General features: G+C 39.6%; 3 protein-coding genes across 3 annotated transcripts; 1 reads left to right on the top strand and 2 right to left on the bottom strand.

The window, feature by feature from the left end:
- Nucleotides 1-183: 183 nt before the first annotated feature.
- mgarpb (mitochondria localized glutamic acid rich protein b) lies at nt 184-13237 on the bottom strand. Its single transcript, XM_057844774.1, has 6 exons — nt 12983-13237; nt 8139-8236; nt 7645-7717; nt 4054-4428; nt 959-1735; nt 184-633 (listed from the first exon to the last, which is right to left on the bottom strand). Exons 1-6 carry the CDS (start codon nt 13053-13055, stop codon nt 596-598), a joined length of 1434 nt encoding a protein of 477 aa, XP_057700757.1. The 5' UTR covers nt 13056-13237; the 3' UTR covers nt 184-595.
- A 41-nt stretch (nt 13238-13278) lies between these two features.
- Nucleotides 13279-14041, top strand: anapc11 (APC11 anaphase promoting complex subunit 11 homolog (yeast)). The gene is made up of 3 exons (XM_057844775.1): nt 13279-13481; nt 13621-13730; nt 13812-14041. Exons 2-3 carry the CDS (start codon nt 13622-13624, stop codon nt 13955-13957), a joined length of 255 nt encoding a protein of 84 aa, XP_057700758.1. The 5' UTR covers nt 13279-13481; nt 13621; the 3' UTR covers nt 13958-14041.
- A 748-nt stretch (nt 14042-14789) lies between these two features.
- ppp1r27b (protein phosphatase 1, regulatory subunit 27b) lies at nt 14790-20738 on the bottom strand. Its single transcript, XM_057844367.1, has 3 exons — nt 16530-20738; nt 16230-16380; nt 14790-16132 (listed from the first exon to the last, which is right to left on the bottom strand). Exons 1-3 carry the CDS (start codon nt 16741-16743, stop codon nt 16009-16011), a joined length of 489 nt encoding a protein of 162 aa, XP_057700350.1. The 5' UTR covers nt 16744-20738; the 3' UTR covers nt 14790-16008.
- Between the last annotated feature and the right edge of the window lie 34 nt (nt 20739-20772).

Here is a 20772-nt window from a genome sequence, read left to right as displayed (position 1 = left end):
CCTTTTTAATCATCCAACTTGTTGAAAAGCCACCCGCAAATCTTCTGCATCATCTGCATATCAATCGCATTTATGTGTGACTCCATACAACAGAGGCCTAAACAGAGTAGGTATGAATGGAATGTCTGGAAAATAAATAACCACATGTACATTTATATTTACAACCATAAGAATTCGGTCCCCCCCATTTCTTTGTCGTCCTCTAATGTTTTCTTAAAACACATTTGCATCATATTATCAATAATAATACTCAAAACTACGATGTATGTTGCACGTAAGTCATTATTTAAATATAAAAGACACTTAAAATGAATATAGTAAATCACAGGACACATGAACTAAAGTAGTTCTACGTCAAACTGAGATTCTAAACAGATAGATTTAGTTTCATAAATGAAAATGGCTAGTGACATCTAGTGGATATACGATAAAACTGCACTAAAATAAAAGCAACATGTAAATTACTGGATTACTTAAAAGACGTTGGGATAATAACACAAGTCAAAAGGTCACATTTGAATGATATAAATCTAGATTTCTTTGTATTTTTTGGTTGTCCAGGTTTGACGAGGGAAGTGGAAGGCACACCGTCACTTCAGGACTGGCTCATCACCACCACTACTGCCTCTGGACCTGAAAACAAATTAATCCGTTTATCAGATACGGTATTGTCGCTATTGTCAGCATAAAAGAAATTAATTAAAAACAAACCAACAAAAACATTTATCATTATCCATCCAATATCTGGCTAAATAATGAAATGTTTTCTATTGTAACTGTAAAGATAACATTCTTCAGTAAAGTGGGAAATGTTTGAATACTGCAAATCATTCTAAGGGCCCTTGATTACAAATTCATTGTTCACCACAATTTCTATTACATTAGCCTGTTTGGAATAAGGATTTATGTTTGCATCACAACCTAGAAAATAAACTGGCTACCCAAAGCAATTGCTTACTTTTTGCCTCTTCAGTTGATGCTGATTCATCACTTGAGTTCTCTTCAGTTTCAGTTGGCTGATCAACAGCGGAATTCGACACCTCTGCCAAGGAATCATGGTGGCAATTGGACTCTTGTTCAGCAACTGAAAGCCCCTCTGCTTCTGACCCAGATTCAGGTTCCGAAAGCCCCTCTGCTTCTGTTTCAGGTTCCGGAGGCTGAGTGGTGCATTCTTCTTCCAAGGTAGCGACTGTCTCTTCCGCCGGTGCTTCAGCACCCTCTTCTACAGCCGTTTGAGCCGCAGGAAGCTCTTGGTCCACCTGAGCTTCGGCAGTGATGGACGAATCCGCAGATGGTGCAACTTCTTCAGGAGCTGGATTCTGATCTTCAGCTTGTATTCCTGAAGCATTCTCTTCAGTGGGGCCCAAAGGTGCAGCTTCATCAGGAGGAACTTCCTCCTCTTCGTCAGAAGCTGGGAATGAGGCTTCCTCTAAAATTACTTCTACAGAAACTTTATCTTCAGTAGTCACCTCTTCATCCCCACTAACCACTGCACGGTCTGCCGCCTCTTCGTTTATGACAGTAACCATTTCATCTGAGGGTTCTTTAGCTGCGCGTTCTTCGGTTCTCTCAAGGACTTCAGATTCTAACACTTCCAACACAGAGTCCAAAGCTTTTCCATCCTCTTCTATGTGACGGACAGCTCTGACCAAACTTGACTCCCCAACAGAAGCTGCTGCAATTTCAGTGGCACCAGCCAGTATTTTAACAGCTGTTAGAAGGTCTGTTGCTGCCTCTGAGGGACAAAAAGTGAATCAATTCACGCGTTAGCCTCAAATTAGAAGCAATTGTTTAATCCAGAATACAGGTCTGGTTCTAATTCTATCAGGCGCCCGAGGTCGAAGAAAAAGAATGAAGGGAAGAAGTCAAGGTCTAAACTCAGACAGTATTTGGGTTCTATGTGCACTTCACCATAGTCATAAGCATACGCGGAGTTTAAGGGGGGGCCAGCCCCCCTGGTGGCAGAAAAGTGTCATTGCATGTAATTGACTTTCCTATATATATAAAAGTTGTAAAGCAATAAAACAGACAACAAAAATGAATGAAATGAACAAAAAAGATATTTTTATAATGGGTGAAAATTATTTTTCGAACAGATCATGTGACAAGCACCTTAGACGGTCATTTGCTTTGCATATTATTTAAAAAAAAAACTTAGGGGAGGGCAATTTTATTTTTCAAATGATTTTTTTCTTTGTTTGAAAATATTTTTTTCGTAAAAACTTTTTTTCTATGATTGATTTTTTTTTTTTTTTATGTGATTTTTCTTTTGAAAATATATATGTTTTTGTTTGAAGCAACTTATTTTTTGATTGAATAATCAAGACACAAATGTCCTAGCCAAAATGTGGCCCAAACGCAAAACATTACTTCAATCAAAAAAGTTGCCTCAACACAAAAAGAACCGACATTAAAAAAAAATCCAAAGAAAACAGCTTTCAAATGCATTTTTTTGTGTTTTAAATTGAACTTTTTTTAAATTGAAAATATATATTTTGATTGAACCTTTTTTTTTAACTTCAATCACAAAAAAAAAACAAAGTAAAATAGCTTTCAAATGCATTTTTTTGTTTCAATTTTTTTTTTTAATTGAAAATATATATTTTGATTGAACCTTTTTTTAATTCAATAAAAAAAAAATCCAAAGAAAAATAGCTTTCAAATGCATTTTTTTGTTTCAAATTTAACTTTTTTTGGAAAATATATATTTTGATTGAACTTTTTTTTTTACTTCAATCAACAACAAAAACAAAACAAAAACAAAAAATTCCAAAGAAAAATAGCTTTCAAATGCATTTTTTTGAGTTTCAAATTTTTTTTTAATTGAAAATATATATTTTGATTTAACTTTTTATTTGACTGAAGCAACTTTTTTGGGGATCGAATAATGAAGACACAAATCTACCTCCATATGGCTCCACCCAGGTGATACAATTTTTGACTGGGGTAACTACATTGGCACGACACCGGCGGGCGTACCATATTCAATAAATTATGATCTTGGCGAAAAGTATAGCTGTCCTAAGCAGCCTGATTTAGAATTCCCCTGAAGAATGATTGGAAACAAAAAAAAAAAAAAAAAAAAAAAAAAAAAAAAAAAAACGCTAATTTTCAACTTATTATAAATATTCTTGTAAGTTAATTTTATTGCTGACACTGCGTTTTGGGGTCATCAACATATTGTGCCCCCCCTGTCCCAGGTCATCAACATGTTGTGCCCCCCCGCCCCAAAAGTCAAACTCCGCCTATGCTCATAAGTCAACATTAATTGAAAAACACAGTGGTAAACTACAACTTTGTGGTCACTGTTAGAATGATACAGGAAAAAGTTCTGTGTGATAATTGTGGCATTACAAATTGAGAAAAAAAAAGCTAAACATGAAGGCACATTTTCAACTTTGTCTCATATTAGAGCAAGATAATCTTATAAATGTATGCATAAAAATAAACAAAACAGAATGGGAAGCCCAATAAAAGGGTGTGATGATTAATAGTCATGCTTTCAAATGAGACAAAGCCGTTTCAAAGAAAGCACATGGAATACCACTTTGACTTAACTGACAGAATTGAACCTAGTCACAATCACAGATTAGAGGGGTCTAAAGGAGTTTAAGGAGAATTTATTGAACAAATAGTGATCAAACTTGGTGGATTCAAAGCAATATCACTGACCATAAAATAAAACGTCAATGAAAAATTATTGTAGGCCTCTTATTTCTTTTGGGCACTGTATTTAGAAAACAGATATACTCCATTTTTTTTCTCCCTAATTACATTTACGCATCTGCCAAAACACCAAACAAATATTTTTGACCAATGAAAAGTTTAGTCGTAAGTGAGTAGTGCGTAAATCAAAATGAACAGTTAAGGCAAGAAAGGAATGAAAGTCCTCTAAGAATCAAAGTGATGGACCTCGAACATGTTTTCATTAAATGAAATCCCCTCTACACTAACACCTAAGGCAACGGTTTCATGCTGCTACATCTGCACAAAGAACAGTCTCTGCCTCAGACGGGGCACTAAGGGGTAGGACCTCATCCACTACTGGTGTACCAGAACTTGCAGGCGCCTCTGTTGGGGTCGCCTCCATGGTTATGATCTCCACAGAGGTAGGAGCAGCTTCAGCTAATACTGTTGGAGCTTCTTCCACCGCAGCTGGCTCAGCTTCATCCTGGGCAATGATCTCGGAAACCGCTCCGACATCTTCGGTTGTCGCATTCTCAACAACGGGCTCGACAGCGCTCTCATCTACGGGCTCTGCGGGTAAAGCGACTGACTCAGCGACCAATTCAACAGGCAGCACCGTCTCCTCGACTGGGGCAGGTTCAGCAGTGGCTGTCTCAGCAACCAATTCCACAGGCAGCACCGGCTCCTCGACTGGGGCAGGTTCAGCAGCAGCTGTCACTGGCTCAGCTGATGAAGCTTCCACTTCAAATTTGAAAGATAGAATAACAACAATGATATTCACATTATTCAGGTTGAAGAATGTTTTATTCTGAAAGGTTATTTGCGTGGAATTTAAATCACGCCATCAGAGTTACGAATTTATAACGGAGTTTGACAGATATGTGTTTTGTGTGTAGCCGTTACCCGTTACTCTGTGGTTCTCAAAGTGACACTATCGTAGGGTGACCAAACGTCCTCTTTTGCCCGGACATGTCCACTTTCTACATCCTGTCCGGGGTGTCTGGCGGGGTTTTATAAATTCATGAAAATGTCTGGTTTTTTTGACTGACGATTTGCACAGAATACAACGGTACTGTGTTGCATTTGGCATGTTCCCAAAGAGCCTGCCCAGTTGTTAAGACTTGTGTTTAATACGTATACAACCAAATGCTCATGTAACTAAAAGTGTAATTAAGTCAAAAATATCGTTATTCTTCTTTGGATACAAATTTGCGCATGCGTGTGCAATCACAGACTGGCTTTATCATGGCGTGAACAGTCAATTCTCATTCACAGAAAAATCTTCGTGAGTCAATACAACTGGAGCTCACGGGCTATAGGGGCGGCCGTGGCGCAGTTGGTAGCTGGAGTGGCCCTTGGACCAAAGGGTCAGCGGTTCGGTTCCCGGCTACGACTGCCCACTGTCGAAGTGCCCTTGGGCAAGGCACTGAACCCTAATTTGGCCCAATGGGATGGCAGCACACATTGGTATGTGTGCTAATGTAAAGCGCTTTGATAACCATGTAGTTAAAATGCGCTATATAAATACTGTCCATCTAAACTTACCTTTCGGCAACTCTAGACTTCTGTTGGAGCTTTGTACTGGTGTCATCTGTAAAATCCCATTTGGTGTTGCGTTGTTACGCTGCCGATGATTGTCAACTTTTATAGCAATGTTTGGTTTTTGCCTCTGCTCGGTGCTAGCTGTCAGTGAGGTAAGCCGTACTGGCATTATGGGATATGGAGCTTTGAACTGCTGAGTTTGGAAACATGCTGGTTGAATTGTTTGTCAGTTTATTTCAGTTATTGTTTGCGTGCAATCTAGAACACTGAATGAGAATAATAATTGAGTGGGAATAACAATTTCGATTCCAGTGGGGTTTTTTTGTGTTATACAGTCCCTGACAAAAGTCTTGTTGCTTATCCATTTTGTAGAAACAATTGCAAATAACCTGACTTTTAATTATTCAATTGGTTTCAGAAATGCCTCATATGAAAGCTAAGACCCTCCCAAATGATGTTGAATGTACAAAAATATATTTGTTTCATTGAAAAAAGATTTATCATTTAATGAAGACATAAATTTCAAATTTTGGCAAGACAAATGTTTTGTCGCCTACAGAAAGTAGTGTGAAAATTGAACAAAAAAATGTACTTCAAATACAAAAATATGTTACATAACATAAGCGAATTAAGTAGTGGTGCTGTGAGATCCAAATTTAATATTTTGTATGACTTCCATGGGCTTAAAGGACTGCATCCATGCGGTTTGGCAAGGATTCATAAAATTTATTGATGAAGTCATCAGGAACATCAACGAAAGCAGTCTTGCATGCCTCCCAGGGTTCATCAACATTCTTGGGTTTCTTCTTCCATGCTTCCTCTTTCATCCTACCCCAGACATGCTCAATGATGTTCATGTCTGGTGACTAGGCTGGCCAGTCCTGGAGGATCTTGATCTTCTTTGCCTTGAGGAATTTTGAGGTAGAGATTGAAGTATGCGATGGAGCACCATCCACCTGCAGAATTTGTCCCTTTTTATGGTTAGGAATGTAAGAGGCAGCTAAGATTTGTTGATATTTCAGACTATTTATGTTGCCTTCCACCCTGCAGATCTCTCACACACCCCCATACTGGATGTATCCCCAGACCATGATTTTGCCACAACCAAAATTCACTGTTTTCTAAGTGAATCTCGGATCCATGCGGGCTCCAGTAGGTCTCCTGCAATATTTGCGGCGACTGTGGTGTAATTCAATGGAAGATTCAACTGAAAAATCCACCTTTTGCCACTTTTCCAGCGTCCATCCTTTTGACAGGCTGTGGGCCTTGGCAAATGTCACGCGGTTTTTTAATTGTCTTTTGTTTAATGCTGGTTTCTGGGCACGGATTCGACCATGGAGGCCATTTCTAGACAGAATTAGACAGACTGTTCTGGTTGACACAGGGAAATCAGGTGACCAGGTCTCGTGGAGCTCTGCTGCAGTGGAAAAAGGGCTGGCTTTGGATTTTCCAGCCAACAACCAGGCCTCCCGAGCAGTTGTCTTGCGGGGTCTGCCTGACCTCGGCCTGTCAAAAACGTCTCCAGTCTGTTCATATCTTTTTCTTATGCTCCGTACCTGACGCTGAGACATGTTGAAGGTGTCTGCCACATCTGCAGTGGATCCGGTCTTCAGGCTCTTGATAATTAACACTTTGGTCTCAGGAGGAATCTTAGGCATCTTGTCAGAGGTCAGGTTGCAGTTGATGTGGCAGTCTAGTGCAATGGGGTTCTTTTTATACACACCTTAGAGTTAATTGATCCATTATTGGTAACAAGTGAACCTCTAATCTGGGATTGTTTGCATCATTTGACAAGGCGACAAGATTTATGTCTTTGCAAAAATTGACTCAATGGGCTTTACCAAGCTGTAAACATCAGAACACTTTTCAATAGTTTTGTTTGGCACCAAAATGTTATTCCAAATGTTATTCCAGTTGGGATTAAAATGATCCCTTTCTTGTAAGAAAATATTGATTACAAATATATTAGAGGGACACTTCAGGTCCATGTGTATGCAAGCGACAATACTTTTGCCAGGTACTGTATAATTTGTCTTTGGTTATATAGCTTTTTTTTTTTTTTTTTTTTTAAATAAAACAGATTTTTTTTTTTTATCCAGACATAAGAGGGACACTTTAAATATATTAAAGTGATAAGGAATCTTTGAATGAACTCAAGTAAAATTTAAATATCTCGAGGCCGAGCCGAGTGTCCTCTTTTTTGGAAATCAAAATATGGTCACCCTACACAAATGCAACCAGTGGTAAGCAGCTCCCTCTAAACATTGACTGAATTAAATTTTCAAACAACCTTTTATAATCTACTATATTGCATTAATACATTCACTGCCATTGATGGTGCCAGACGAATGATCGTAAAATGTTTGAGAACCACGGCATTATATGATTTTACTTGTAGGTGTTTAGATGGCGCACCCTTTGCTGTGGAGCCCATGTTGGCGAGTCTTTCCTCATAGCGTTCACTATCACCAATGATCGTCTTGTAGCCCTGAGCAATTGGACAAATAGACATTTTGCATTAAGGCAGAGAACAATTGATCAAAAATGTGTATCTCAGACTCATCAGTCTGGAAATGTGAATGGCTGTCTATGTGTCAGAATGTATCCCACCTTTCATAGCAAAACGATACTGATGGCTTGTTGTCGCAAAGCAAAATGTACGAAATGCAAGAACAATACGGGAATATGTTTGTACTTTTGTAGCTAAATCAATCAGATATTTATAGCATAACTAAATGAATCAATATTTATAGCACAGCTTGGCTATATAGATTTGTGCATATACTGTAGTTTTCTGCAAAAGAGTTCAATTCAAAATTAACATCATGCCTAACTTTCCAGCCTGTTCCTACCAATTTCCTTGAAAGGAATTGTTAGTAATTGTTTCAGAGAGAGCCAACAATACTTACATAGACAACTGCAGCAGTGAGGCTTCCCCCACACAAAACTACGTACGTCATGTTCGGTGAGCCACCAGGAACCCCGAAGGCCATGTGTCGCACTGGTGCTGCAGGTAGAGAAAAGGAAACAAACTACAGTTTATTATGAATTCCAATTTAATAAAGTGTGAATTTCACAAAGAGAACTGGTTATGAGGTGTTCGTATAGTGAATAGTGACTTGGTGCAAAGGTCAATTGCCCTTTGATAACCTCAAGGTGTCCTCATTCTTCAATCCTGTTACACAATATGGCCCTCCTCATTTGGAGCCAGCAAGATGGAAAGATTTTGCAACAGCCAAGCTAAACACTAAACAATCCCCTAAATTAACTATCAGGCGGACCACACAAGCAATTTTGTCTCGCTTGTTTAGATTGATATCAAAAACAACATACTCAAGGGATTTGACGTCATGTGATGCAATCAAATCATACTGCTAGACAACACTCACCCAGGAGCTGCGCTAAAGCTTCTTAATGGGCTATTGTTATACAGCGGAGGACAGGTGAGAGTGGCCTTCTGACGCTTGTGAAGATTTGCTGGTGTTTAGAGGATTGCCAGGGTGCATGCGGAGGAGGCCATAAATAAAACCACCCTGTACCCAAACCACTTTAATCTCATCTACAGTTCACACACAAACATTCTTATGTCAGCACAGATATGTGCTTTTGAACACATCGTAGATATCTCACGTATAACCACAACTCCAGGTTCTGGAAATTCTCAGACAACGTATCTGGATAGCAAAGTGGCAAACTGTGAATTGAGGGGCTTAACATCTGGCGCAACTGGATGATCACAATTCAAAATAACAAACAATTGTAAAATTACAGGAATCAAAGTTTAAACACATTTTGAATTGCATTGTCTGCATTCTGGGAGGGAAAAAACTTGCAGAAAATTTACTTTGTGTTTGTTTTTGACCTCATTTTAACACAAACTGTGGGTCCAATTGCCTGGCAACCTGAACTTGCTACTATCATATCAAAAGTTGGGACACAGGCTTGCGTGATATGGCAATATTATTATTGCTTTAGTCTATTGAGCAATGTCAGCAAGCCTGTACTTCAGTATCTTCTATATTTGTTCAAGACTTACATGCTCCTAGTTCTACCAATGCACTTGAAGGTCGACAATATTCTACAACTGGTGCTCAAAGTACAGTGGTGTAAAAACATTATAAAGTAAAATTGGCAGGAATAATAGAGCTTTAAAAACTTGGAGAACAATATCCACTATAGCCCAGAAAGACAAATAATCGATAATATTAGGAAAGTGTCAGAGTTACAAAAATTCGCATTTATTGCGATGTCTTAGAATACCACACAACCATGCACTGTACAGTATATTCACTGTTTAATTCAGACAGAAAACATATACAGTATATATACAGCGAGGAAAATAAGTATTTGAACACCCTACGATTTTGAAAGTTCTCCCACTTAGAAATCATGGGTGGTCTGATTTTTTTCATCATAAGTGCTTCTCAACTGTGAGGGACTAATAAAAAAAAATTTAAAAAATCCAGAAATGAGTGGTCTGAATTTTTTTTATCATAAATGCTTCTCAACTGTGAGGGACTAATAAAAAAAAAAAAAAAAAAACAGAAATGAAGGATTATGTTTTTCAAAACAATTTATTCATATGATATTGCTGCAAATATTTCAGCACCTGCCTATTGGCTAGAATTTTGAGCCTCAAAGACCTGTTTGCCACCTTTAAAAAGTCCACCTCCACTCCACATATTCTCTTAAATTAGGACCTGTCCACCTCATACAATCATTATGATTCCAACTATTAACATGGCCAAGACCCAAGAGCTGTCCAAACACAGAACTGTCGACCTCCATAAGGCTGGAAAGGATTATTGGGCAATTGCCCAGCAGCTTAAAAAAAAGTTCGACTGTTGGAGCAATTATTAGAAAATGAAAGAAAGCAAACATGAAAGTCAGTCTCCCTCGGACTGGGACTCTATGCAAGATCTCACCACGTGGGGTCTCAATGATCCCAAGAAAGGTGAGGAATCAGCCAAGAACTACACGAGAGTAGCTGGTCAATGATTACTTTTGGTAATACACTAAGATGACTGGTATAAAATCATGCATGGCACCGAAGGTTCCCCTGCTGAAACCAGCACATGTCCAGGCCCTAAGTTTGCTGATGACCCTTTGGATGATCCAGAGGGCTCTTGGGAGAAAGTCATGTGGTCAGATGAGACCCACATGGAACTTTTTGGTCTCAATTCCACTCCTTGTTTTTAGAGAAGGAAGAATGATGAGTGTCATCCCAAGAACGCCATCCCTACTATGAAGCATGCGGGTGGTAGCATCATGCTTTGGGGGTGTTTTTCTGCACATGAGACTGGAGGACTGCACTGTATTAAGGAGAGGATGACCGGGGTCATGTATTGGGAGATGTTGGGGAACAACTTTCTTCCCTCAGTTGGAGCATTGAAGATGGGACGTGTCTGGGTCTTGAACATGACAATAGCCCGAAGCACACAGCTAGGATGACCAAGGAGTGGCTTTATAAGAAGCATATCAAGATTCTGGAGAGGCCTAGCCAGTCTCCAGACCTATACCCAATAGAAAATCTTTGGAGGAAGCTCAAACTCAGTGTTTATCGGGCATAGCAACAGCCCAGAAAACTGATCGGTGTTGAGGAGTGGTGCAAATATGCACCATGTATGCGGTATGTGCAAACCTGGAGAAAAGTTACAAGAAATATTTGACATCTGCAATTGCAAACAAAGGGTACTGTACCAAGTATTAATATTGATGTCCTCAGGTGTTCAAATAATTATTTGCAGCAGTATAAATCAAATACATTGTTTAAAAAAAATACACTGTGATTTCTGGATTTATTAGTCTCTCACAATGGATAAGCACCTATAATAAAAATTTCAGACCACCCATGATTTCTAAGTAGGAAAACTTCACTTCAAACTTCAAAATCGCAGAGTGTTCAAATACTTATTTTCCTCACTGTATATAGGGATGCAGTAGAAAATGTTTTTGGACTAATCCAAGAATCACTTAAAAATAAATAATCATTCAATTTCCATCATTTTTTTTACAAAACATTATTTAAAATCAACAGTGTAGAAAATACTCAAACATAATTCTGACTGAGTTACTGTTTTGCTCTGTAACATTTCTAAAATAGGCAAATACGTTGAACAATATTTCCAAAAAGTAAAAACGGAGGGTTTCAAATGTCATAACTTAATTTTGATTAGAGATAATCAGTTTGTTTTAATGGAGTATGACAGAACAGTGAGAATATTTCCTGTTAAATACAGTAGTTGTCTATTAATTCGCAAATTGATTAGTTAACAATCAATTAATTGTTCCATCTTCTTAATACAGTGTTTAATGAAATCATATTCTGTATATGTATATAAAACAGAAGACAACAACAAAGATGAACACTGCTGTTTTGAATGCTAAGCTGGTGATGCAGGTCCTTCCTTCTTTTAATACCATGACGCTGCAACACCTTGCAAGGCCAAGTACGAGTTATTTATAAAGGTAATCAGTTAAGCACTTGCAAGGTTCAAGCCTGTTAAAATGGACATGCATGCCAGATGAAAACAAGATGGCACCCGAAGGAGAAGGGACACGTGTGGGGGAGTGTCACCATGTGCTCTCTGACATGTGTCAGATGTCAAGATGTAACAGGTGCACAGCTGGATATGATAAATCATAATAATGCAGAAGATTACTGGTGCCAAACTCAGAATTTTGTTTTTATCCATCAATTTTATAGCGCTTATCCGTTTAAGGGTCATCGATGGAAGAAGCCTATTGCAGCTGACTTTGGACAAAAGGAGGGGTATACTCCAGACTGGTCACCAGTCTGCCTCTGTGGGGCTTTAACCAGGAAATTGCAAAAAGGAAACAAAGCAGTCGAAGCGGTTTTCCCTGCAGCTGAATTCCACATGCTCGAAGCCCAGGCTAAATGATGATCCAGGCAAGGATGCGTGAAAACACAAAGCACTGTCAAATAAAAGCATCAAATCCCTCTTCAGTTTGCATGCTCAGGCAGAGGGATTTTACATGCAACCACAAGCTAATTGTGTAGATTTGATTCTCATATGCATTGACTTTTACACTAACAGAACCTAACTTTATATATATATATATATACTGAAAGGTGGAAAAGCTATATAACACCATAACACCATATATAAAAAGGCAACCTTACAATGATTTAATCACAAAGATTACAACAATAAAACATATAAATGAGTATGTAGTGAAAAAAGTTTTAGGTTTTATGGCTTCATGTGTCTGCACTCATGTGCAGTAAGTAGGAATCTCTACTGCAAAGCTGTAGCTGTTATGTAAGTCTGTACAAAATGTTCTAATAATTGAAAGTTCAAATTAATCTTTAAATGTTGAATCATTGCATGCCAAATGACCCAGTACTAAATGTAACTTAAAAAAAAAACTTTAAAACTCTTGGGTTGGACAGCATTTAAGTTGGATTCAGATCCAACACACAGAACAGAGTGTTCCTTGTGCATGACACTTTCACAAAGCAACTTACTGTATAGGCCAACTGTATTTCTACTACGCATAACATATAATAATTCAATTAGATGCTAAATTTTAGATTGTGACCATGCATTTGCTCATGACGGATCAAAGAATTTTCTTACAAACCCATTCTAAAAGTTTCATTATCTGTGAAAGACGACATAAACATAGAAAGAAAGAAAAAAACTCCCACTCTTTCAATAGCTGTGAATACTGAATCCGACCTCGGCAAACAGACTGCAAACGTCGCATTAATTAAATCAATCTGACTCACCTTTTCTATAAGTGGGAGTGAAGACTCTGGTAGCAATTGGGCCGAGTCTCTGGCAAAACCGTCTACAAAACATTTTGCTCGAAAAGCAAAGCTGTCAACAACTAAATGCGTAAATCTATGGTAGAGAGAAACTAATTTTGTGTGTGTCTCTCTCTCAGTGTCCCTTACACAACCACTGCTCACTGTTGATGGAGAAGACGTCACAACAAACTGTACAACACACGCACACAAAATCCTTCCGTTCCCTAGCGGCCAGTAAAAGAAAAAATTAAAAAACTGTTACTTATCCAGCTTGTCCGTTAGATGGCAGTAATGAGCAATGATGTTGGCAAGCAGCTGCCTCTGAAAAATGAGCAAGACCACGGACTGAAATACATTTAAAAACGGAGGAAATCGACAGATTAAATATTAAATCTGCTTGTTGACGTCCTTTAAAATGATTGAATCGTTACTTTTTAAATAAAGTTGTCCATTTAAAGACGAGAGGAGCCGCTGACGGGTGAGTAAAGCAGACACCAATGCTACTTTAGCCACAGACATAGCTGTCTTGCTAAACCCGAGCTCGTAATGGATGGCAGCAAACTTTACTCAAGTTGTTTTTCCTCTCGTGTTTTTCTGCTGCCTTTATACACGAACAGGATGAAAGTAAAGATTAAGAAATGGAACGCCGTGGCGTCGTGGTTGTGGGTGGCCAATGATGAGAGCTGTGGGATCTGTAGACAGGCTTTCAATGGTTGCTGCCCAGACTGTCAGTACAAATATCTGCAGTACTTTGTCTCACTGTAACGAACGTGAAACATTATTTACAAGCTACCTTACCTTTTCACAGGTAAAGTGCCAGGAGATGATTGTCCACTGGTCTGGGGTCAGTGCTCCCATTGTTTCCACATGCACTGCATTTTAAAATGGCTCAACTCACAGCAAGTCCAGCAGCAGTGTCCCATGTGTCGACAGGAGTGGAAGTTTAAAGAATGAACATGTCTTAACTACCAGCTGTAAATATGTTTATTACTACAATGCCAAGTCACAAACAAATAAAAATACTATTAATTTGCGTCTTCTCCAGTGTTTTCGTTATTTAATATAGATTCTGGCCGCTAGATGGCGGCACCCGTGCCATGAAATCCAGCATATGCTTGTTTTTGCACCAGCAAAACCAGTACCAGCATCCAGCAGAAGTTTTAGGGATGTCCCCAACCCGATCACGTGATCGGAAATCGGGCTGATCGTGTCATTTTTCAGAGGTTTGGAATTGGGTGAAAAGGATCGTTTTTAATTTTAGAAAATATTTTTTAAGGGCTAAAAAGTAACAAAATAATCCACAAATACAAAAACATCGCCTCTCCCGGAAAAATACTGTAATACTGTAAAATGCATGGCACTTTTGTTCAAGTAATTAAAAAAAACATTTTCGGTATCAGCAGATTCTCAAAATCAGATGATTCGGGTGCACAATTAAAAGCGCTATATAAGTATAACACCATAACAATTTGCAATCAGGACATCCCTAAGTAGAACTTTGTTAAAACATTTTTTTTTCCAATTATGAAAAAAGAAAAAAAACATACTCCCTGGAGAGGTCTAAGCCTCTAAGGCCATGTCTACACAATAGCAGGGTTTTTGTTGTTTTTTTTAAAACCAAGGATCCTACCTTAATACGTCAGGGGAAAAAATAGCACGTTTGTGGAAAGAAAGGGGAAAAAAAAAAAAAGCTTCCACAGCCAACCGCATTCATTCATTTTTAAGTACATTCATAACAATGCACGAAAATAATTTTTTAAAAATTTAATAAAATTAAAACCCCCATCATTCGCATGTGTTCTTCAATATGAAGCACTGCAAGAGTTTGTTAAATAAATGGAAGCAAAATAACCACCTAATTTACTCCAAATGTAAACATTGGTCTCATGTGTGACGTAGGGACAAAGTTTGTCGCAGTTAGTGAAGTTTTTAAGAACTCTGGTTTAAATATGCGCTTGAATGATAGGCGAAACCGTAGAAAGTTCTTTTTGCCCAAATACCCTGCAATGCGTGGACATGGCTTCAGTAACACTCAGGAGGGATCTTGTTTTTTCTTTTTTAATTTCATATTTTAATCCATTGCTATTGACAAAGATATACGTCCAATTAATTTGAACTGGATCAGCTGTGAATGCCCGTTTCCGTACCATTGATGGTGCTAGGCATCCAACCCACTTTATTTTTCCAAATATTTTTATAGAATTTTCACACATTGATGGGTACAGGTACAGGCAAATACAGCAAAAGGACAAGCAAATAAATTTAGATGACACCAAATTGCCTTCTTTCGCTTAAAAAAAGTCAAGATAGCCTCCCAGTCACAAACAACTGTTTGTCCAATCCATTTTGTATGGGAGGGTTGACAATGATCATTTGTTGTCAGCCTCTCCCTGTCAAAATGGATTGGACACCTAGTGCCGTTAATGGCAGCCAATGACTGCCCTAAAAAGGGCCAATTCTTGTGACTTGACCTGGTGGTGTGCTGGTCAGAACTGAGAAGTTATGATATGAATTAATCAGGCAAATGTTTTATTTGACAAGTACAAAAGTAAGACTATACAGTTATTGATAAAACATTATCATGACTATATAAACTAAAAAAAAAAAAGACATTGCACATAAGTCTGCTTCTATCACTCAGGTGCCATTCTTAGAATTTTTTTTTCTTCAATAGCTCATAACTACTACCGCTCTCATTGTCAGAAGGATACAAGCATCCATTCGTAAATGAGCAGTGAGGTTTCATGTTCAAAATCATGTATAGTGAATAATTTTAAAAAGTTTGAATTATTCATTGTAACTCACTGTATGATTAAAAAAAGGCCCAAACCGGCTGCTGCAACTCCATGTAGGGAGAAGCCTGCCATGTCTGTTTTACATCCACCAGACATTCATTGTCACTTCCACGGATGAAGCGGCTTTCTGGTTCACGGAGAACTTCTGTCTGCTTTACCAGAACAAATGGAAAGACCGGACCAGTCTTGGGTCCTGCCTGATTTTCAGAGTCAGTCGTTATCAACAATACCAAACAGGTCCAGTAGTTCCTTGTTCTCTGGGTCGATTAGATCACACGGCTTCTCCCCGCAATCATTTTCCAGATTAGGATCAGCGCCCAACGAGAGAAGATAACTGAAAGAAACAAACTCACGTCAATTTCAGGAATGTCACCGAAGTGTTACAATAATGCAGCTTTGTTTAGTCTTGGATGACATCATGTTGTGCCCACCGTGCTATGTGAGGAAAGCCGTCGCTGCAGGCCATGTGCAGCGGCGTCCAGCCTTCGTCGTCTCTCTGGTGGATGTCTGCGCCGTAGTGGACCAACAGCTCCACGCACTCTAGATTACCAGACAGAACAGCCTCGTGGATGGCAGCCATACCTACAAACAGTTATGAACATTTATTAGATAGCCATCTAAAGGTATATGTATTAAAAGAAAGCAATTTCAGCTTGGTTAGTGACCTCAACAACACATAGGGTAAATAGTCAAACAGCTTGCCATCTAGACCTGATAGTAATATTACTCACCAGAGGGGTAGATGGCATCTAGAGTAACCCTTCTTGCTCGGATGAAGCGTCCAATCCTCTCCAGCTCACCATGCCGCACAAAGTCCTGGAAAACTATTTCATTGGGGAAATGCACGCTGCGGATGGGCTTTTGAGAAACCGCACTCTTGCACTTGTCCTGGCCATAAGCGCGAAGGGAAACAGTGTGAGAAGCGGGGAACTGGTAGTACTTCATCTTCCTGTCAGAGTTGGCTTATTCAGAGAGGGGAAAAAGACAAGAAATTCAACTTTGAAATGTCCTAGATATCAGTATGCTGAAAACTCCAGTCTCCCTGTGTGTGGATCAACTATGTGGAGCTGCTCCTCTGAAGGCCAGACCTCTCATAGGACCTTTTTATACTCTGCCTAGTTATTTTAGGACACGCCACGGATTGCAGTGGCAAAACTTGGAAGATGATCAGCCCTCGGGTCAGCGGTCCTCCCACTTAGCCATGACCCTTTCGCCCCAGACCATCCAACACGTTGCCCACGAAAGGTAGCGGTGACATCATAACTGCAGGGTGAGGGGAACTTAAGGAGGTAACACAGGCAGGGTGTAGAGGGGATACACAATGCTGTTTGAAATGCTTATGGAATAAAAACATACTGCTCAGATGCCGTAATCAGATTACTTGAAATTTATGACACAATTTAAGAGACCCCCGATTGTGAAACTGTGGTGCTAAAGATGAGGAAGCCTAAATTAAAGACCACTTTTAAGCATTAGAATTTACTACACTTTACTGTCAGAGTTTTAAATTTTGATAGTATAATAAGAAACAAATATGCCTAAACTGATAAGATTCAATTAGTCACTATATGCTTGTATACTTATAAAAGAACATATCCTCATCATTGCACCATCTCAGGCAGCAACGTGACTAGCAAACGTCAGCAAAATAAAACCAAGTCCTTATTTTGATTTGTGAATCTCATGCACCCTAAAATAGGTCCTTATGGAGACATAAAAGGTGATTTGCGAGATACCGATAACCATATGTAGTAGGCCTGAACAATATTGGCAAAAACTATCATTGCAATGTTTGGGGAGTTTGCGATATATTCCGATACTATAATCATTTTAAAACTACAATTTTCACCAGATAACTTTATTTGGGATAGGCCTGAACCATATTGGAAAAAAATTAACAATGCAATATAAATTGCTAAGGCTCCACACTTTTTGCACTGGTTGCACTGGTGTGCCTAACCCTTTCTTAAAGTGCACCATCACAAAATGTAGGCACACATACATTTTTCTTTGCATCACCTCTAACACCATACTCTTAATCACTCTCCATAACATTCATATAATATCTTCATTCATCTTCTGAACCACATATCCTCACAAGAGTTGCGGGGGTGATGGAGCTTATTACAGCCAACTCCAGGCAGAAGGCGGGGTACGACCTGAACAGGTTGCCAGCCAGTCGCAGGGCACATACAGACACACAACCAATCACGCATACACACACCCCCACGGACAATTTGGAGTGTTTGATCAGCAAACCATGCACGGTGTTTTGGGATGTCTCAGGAACCCAGGGAAAACCCACTCAGACATGTGAAGAACACGCAAACTCCGTACTAGAAGGCCGGAGCCGGAATTTCACCTATGATCCCAGAACTGTGAGGTAGACGTGCTAACCATTGTCCCACCGTGCTGCCTTCATAATGTGAATTACAATACATTTAAGAATAACGTAGAAAAATGCTCGTCTTTGTTAAATGCTTCATTGAGTGAGTCCACTCAAATTTAATGAATACACTGCCGAGAACAGCCTCTTACTTAGGCTACGTTCATACTGCAGGTCTTAATGCACGAATCAGATTTTTGCGTGTTTTTCCGAATCGAGTGAGGCATTAACTTCACTGTGTGAGTCGCATAGAAGTGGACCATTTCAAATCCGATCTGGGTCACTTTCGTATGTGGTTTAAAACCCAGCTAGGCCACATTTTTCCAGAACGTCGCGGCAGTCTGAACTGGCAAGTCTCCCAAAATCGGAATTCATGCAGCAATTACGTCAAAGAGCGAGAAAGACTGTGGGCTTCGGTAGCGGTGCAGCTGTGCGTTAGCGCCTAGCTTGCCTTGAACACGGCTTTTGGGGAAGGGTTGGGCTTGGCAACAGTCACAAAAAAATAATGGGTTGAGGATAAGCCTGATAATGATCGGTTTTCTCTTTGCTCTATATGAGCAATACTTCAAAGATTGTTTACAGGGCCAAAAGTTGGGGGCAAACTGCCCATATGTGTGTGTGACATGCACGGACAGTATGTGCATGCTATCGATCCACAGAAACTGAATATACTGTAAGCATAAACTGGGATTATTTATGTCTGTTATTTATGTCCTCTTTTTGGAAATGAAAATATGATTACCCTGGAATGACTGATGACAGCCAGAATGTGTAGTCATTTGTTTTGATGCTTCTGCACATGCAGGTCTTGCTCACTGTGCGTCGGACTGCGAATTAGTGCGCATGCGTAATACTTGAACTGTCTCAATGGACAAAGGCAGCCTGAACAGGCACGCCAAAAAAACATGACCAAAAAAATCTGATTTGTGCATTAAGACGTGCAGTATGAACGTAGCCTTCGACAACGAATGAGTTGGCGCAGCACACTTCAGACTGGCCTGCAGGTTAACAATGATTAACACATTTGTGCCTTTGATCGTAGCTACCAAGGCCTCTCTGGCCAGATCACAGCTACAAAGTACAAACCTGTCAATTATCGTTAACTTTACTTACCAACCAGCTGCACTGGTGACCAACAAAAGTTTGGCCATGCTGCTTAGCAGAAGGGAGGGTGAGAGGTTGTGGAGGTGATTTTTTTTTTTTTTTTTTAAACCCCATCTTTGACACCTCATGCCGATCCTCTGAAAAATGGAGCAATTGGCCCGATATCCGATAACATGATCGGGGACATCCCCAATTTATAAAATGCCATTTAATCATGGGTTGCTGTATATTAAAGTCATCCAGGATCTGCACTGGATTTGCTGCTTTTATAGAAACAAAAGTTTACATGTTAAAAAAAACAATTGCACATCCTGTGCTGTGACTAATGCGCATGCTCACATTCCGATGGAGATGTTCAAATGATATATTGTGCAGACCTATTATGTAGGTTACCATTCAGTTTTAATGGAGTCACTTTTGCAATTGTATAACTTTGAAATAACCCAAGACGGCAACTTTATATGAATCATGAGCCACGTTTACATGCTGACTTTTATTCATACCGATTCAAATCATTCCGAATGGAAATTTCACATCAGCTGTTTACATGTCACTTCATCTATTCCGATCCAGCGTTTACATGTGTCTGCCTTTATTCCGAAAGGACGTTTGACAACTGCCGTCTGACATGCGCAGATTAATCAAAACAAAGCGTCACGTTGCAAAACATGGAGATCGATCGTCAGATCAGCTGCTGTTTTAACTTTTCGAGTGGAAACAAAACTTCAGAATGACACGCCGTTCATTTAAAAAGTTGTGTGGGCTGGTGGAGGGATTCATGGATATAAACTTTCCGCCGGACTCCAATTAAGTGCGCTGTGCTTGGAAGCCATGTTGCAAGTGACGTTACTTACCTCACCAAGTGACGTCACCACGTCAGTACGGAGCATGTGCAGAAAGAACGCAACCAGACACCATTCCGCTTCCCTGTATACATGATATAATTTTACTTCTAATCGGTTTGGGAAAAGGAATATTCCACCCCTGTGAATCGGAATGAAATTCCATTCGGTTTGGGCCTGTTCATTCCGAATGAGGTGTTTATATGGAACACATTTATTCGGTTTGAACATCTAAACCGATTGCAATTGGAATATTTGGCTCCATGTAAACGTGGCTAGTGTCTCGCGCTAGCCATGTTGAATAAACTCCGCTCTCCTCGTATGTTTACTTCCGCGCTCAAGTCCCTCGTCCCGCCCGTCGCTGATTGGTCCACTCCGCTGTCAGTTTGCTGTGGCTTGCTCCGCCCTGGAAATTTTATCCGCTTAATGGTGTCCAGACTCAATAGCTGGAACAGCAGAGAGTCTGGAGTACCAGGCTACATTTGCCCCCCCCCAAAAAACCTTTGCCTTTTGTGATCTGTATCATGCTTGATATTTTACACCATCCAAGTCAAATTATTATTGGAACTGGCCAAATGAAATGCCCCCTCCCAGTTTGTTTCCGCATCCTATATTTAGGAAGTCATACTAGTTTGCCACTCA

This window comes from Corythoichthys intestinalis, chromosome 8, assembly GCF_030265065.1.
Source record: "Corythoichthys intestinalis isolate RoL2023-P3 chromosome 8, ASM3026506v1, whole genome shotgun sequence".
In the NCBI taxonomy this organism is placed as follows: domain Eukaryota; kingdom Metazoa; phylum Chordata; class Actinopteri; order Syngnathiformes; family Syngnathidae; genus Corythoichthys; species Corythoichthys intestinalis.
This window is presented reverse-complemented; position numbering and strand designations above follow the sequence as displayed.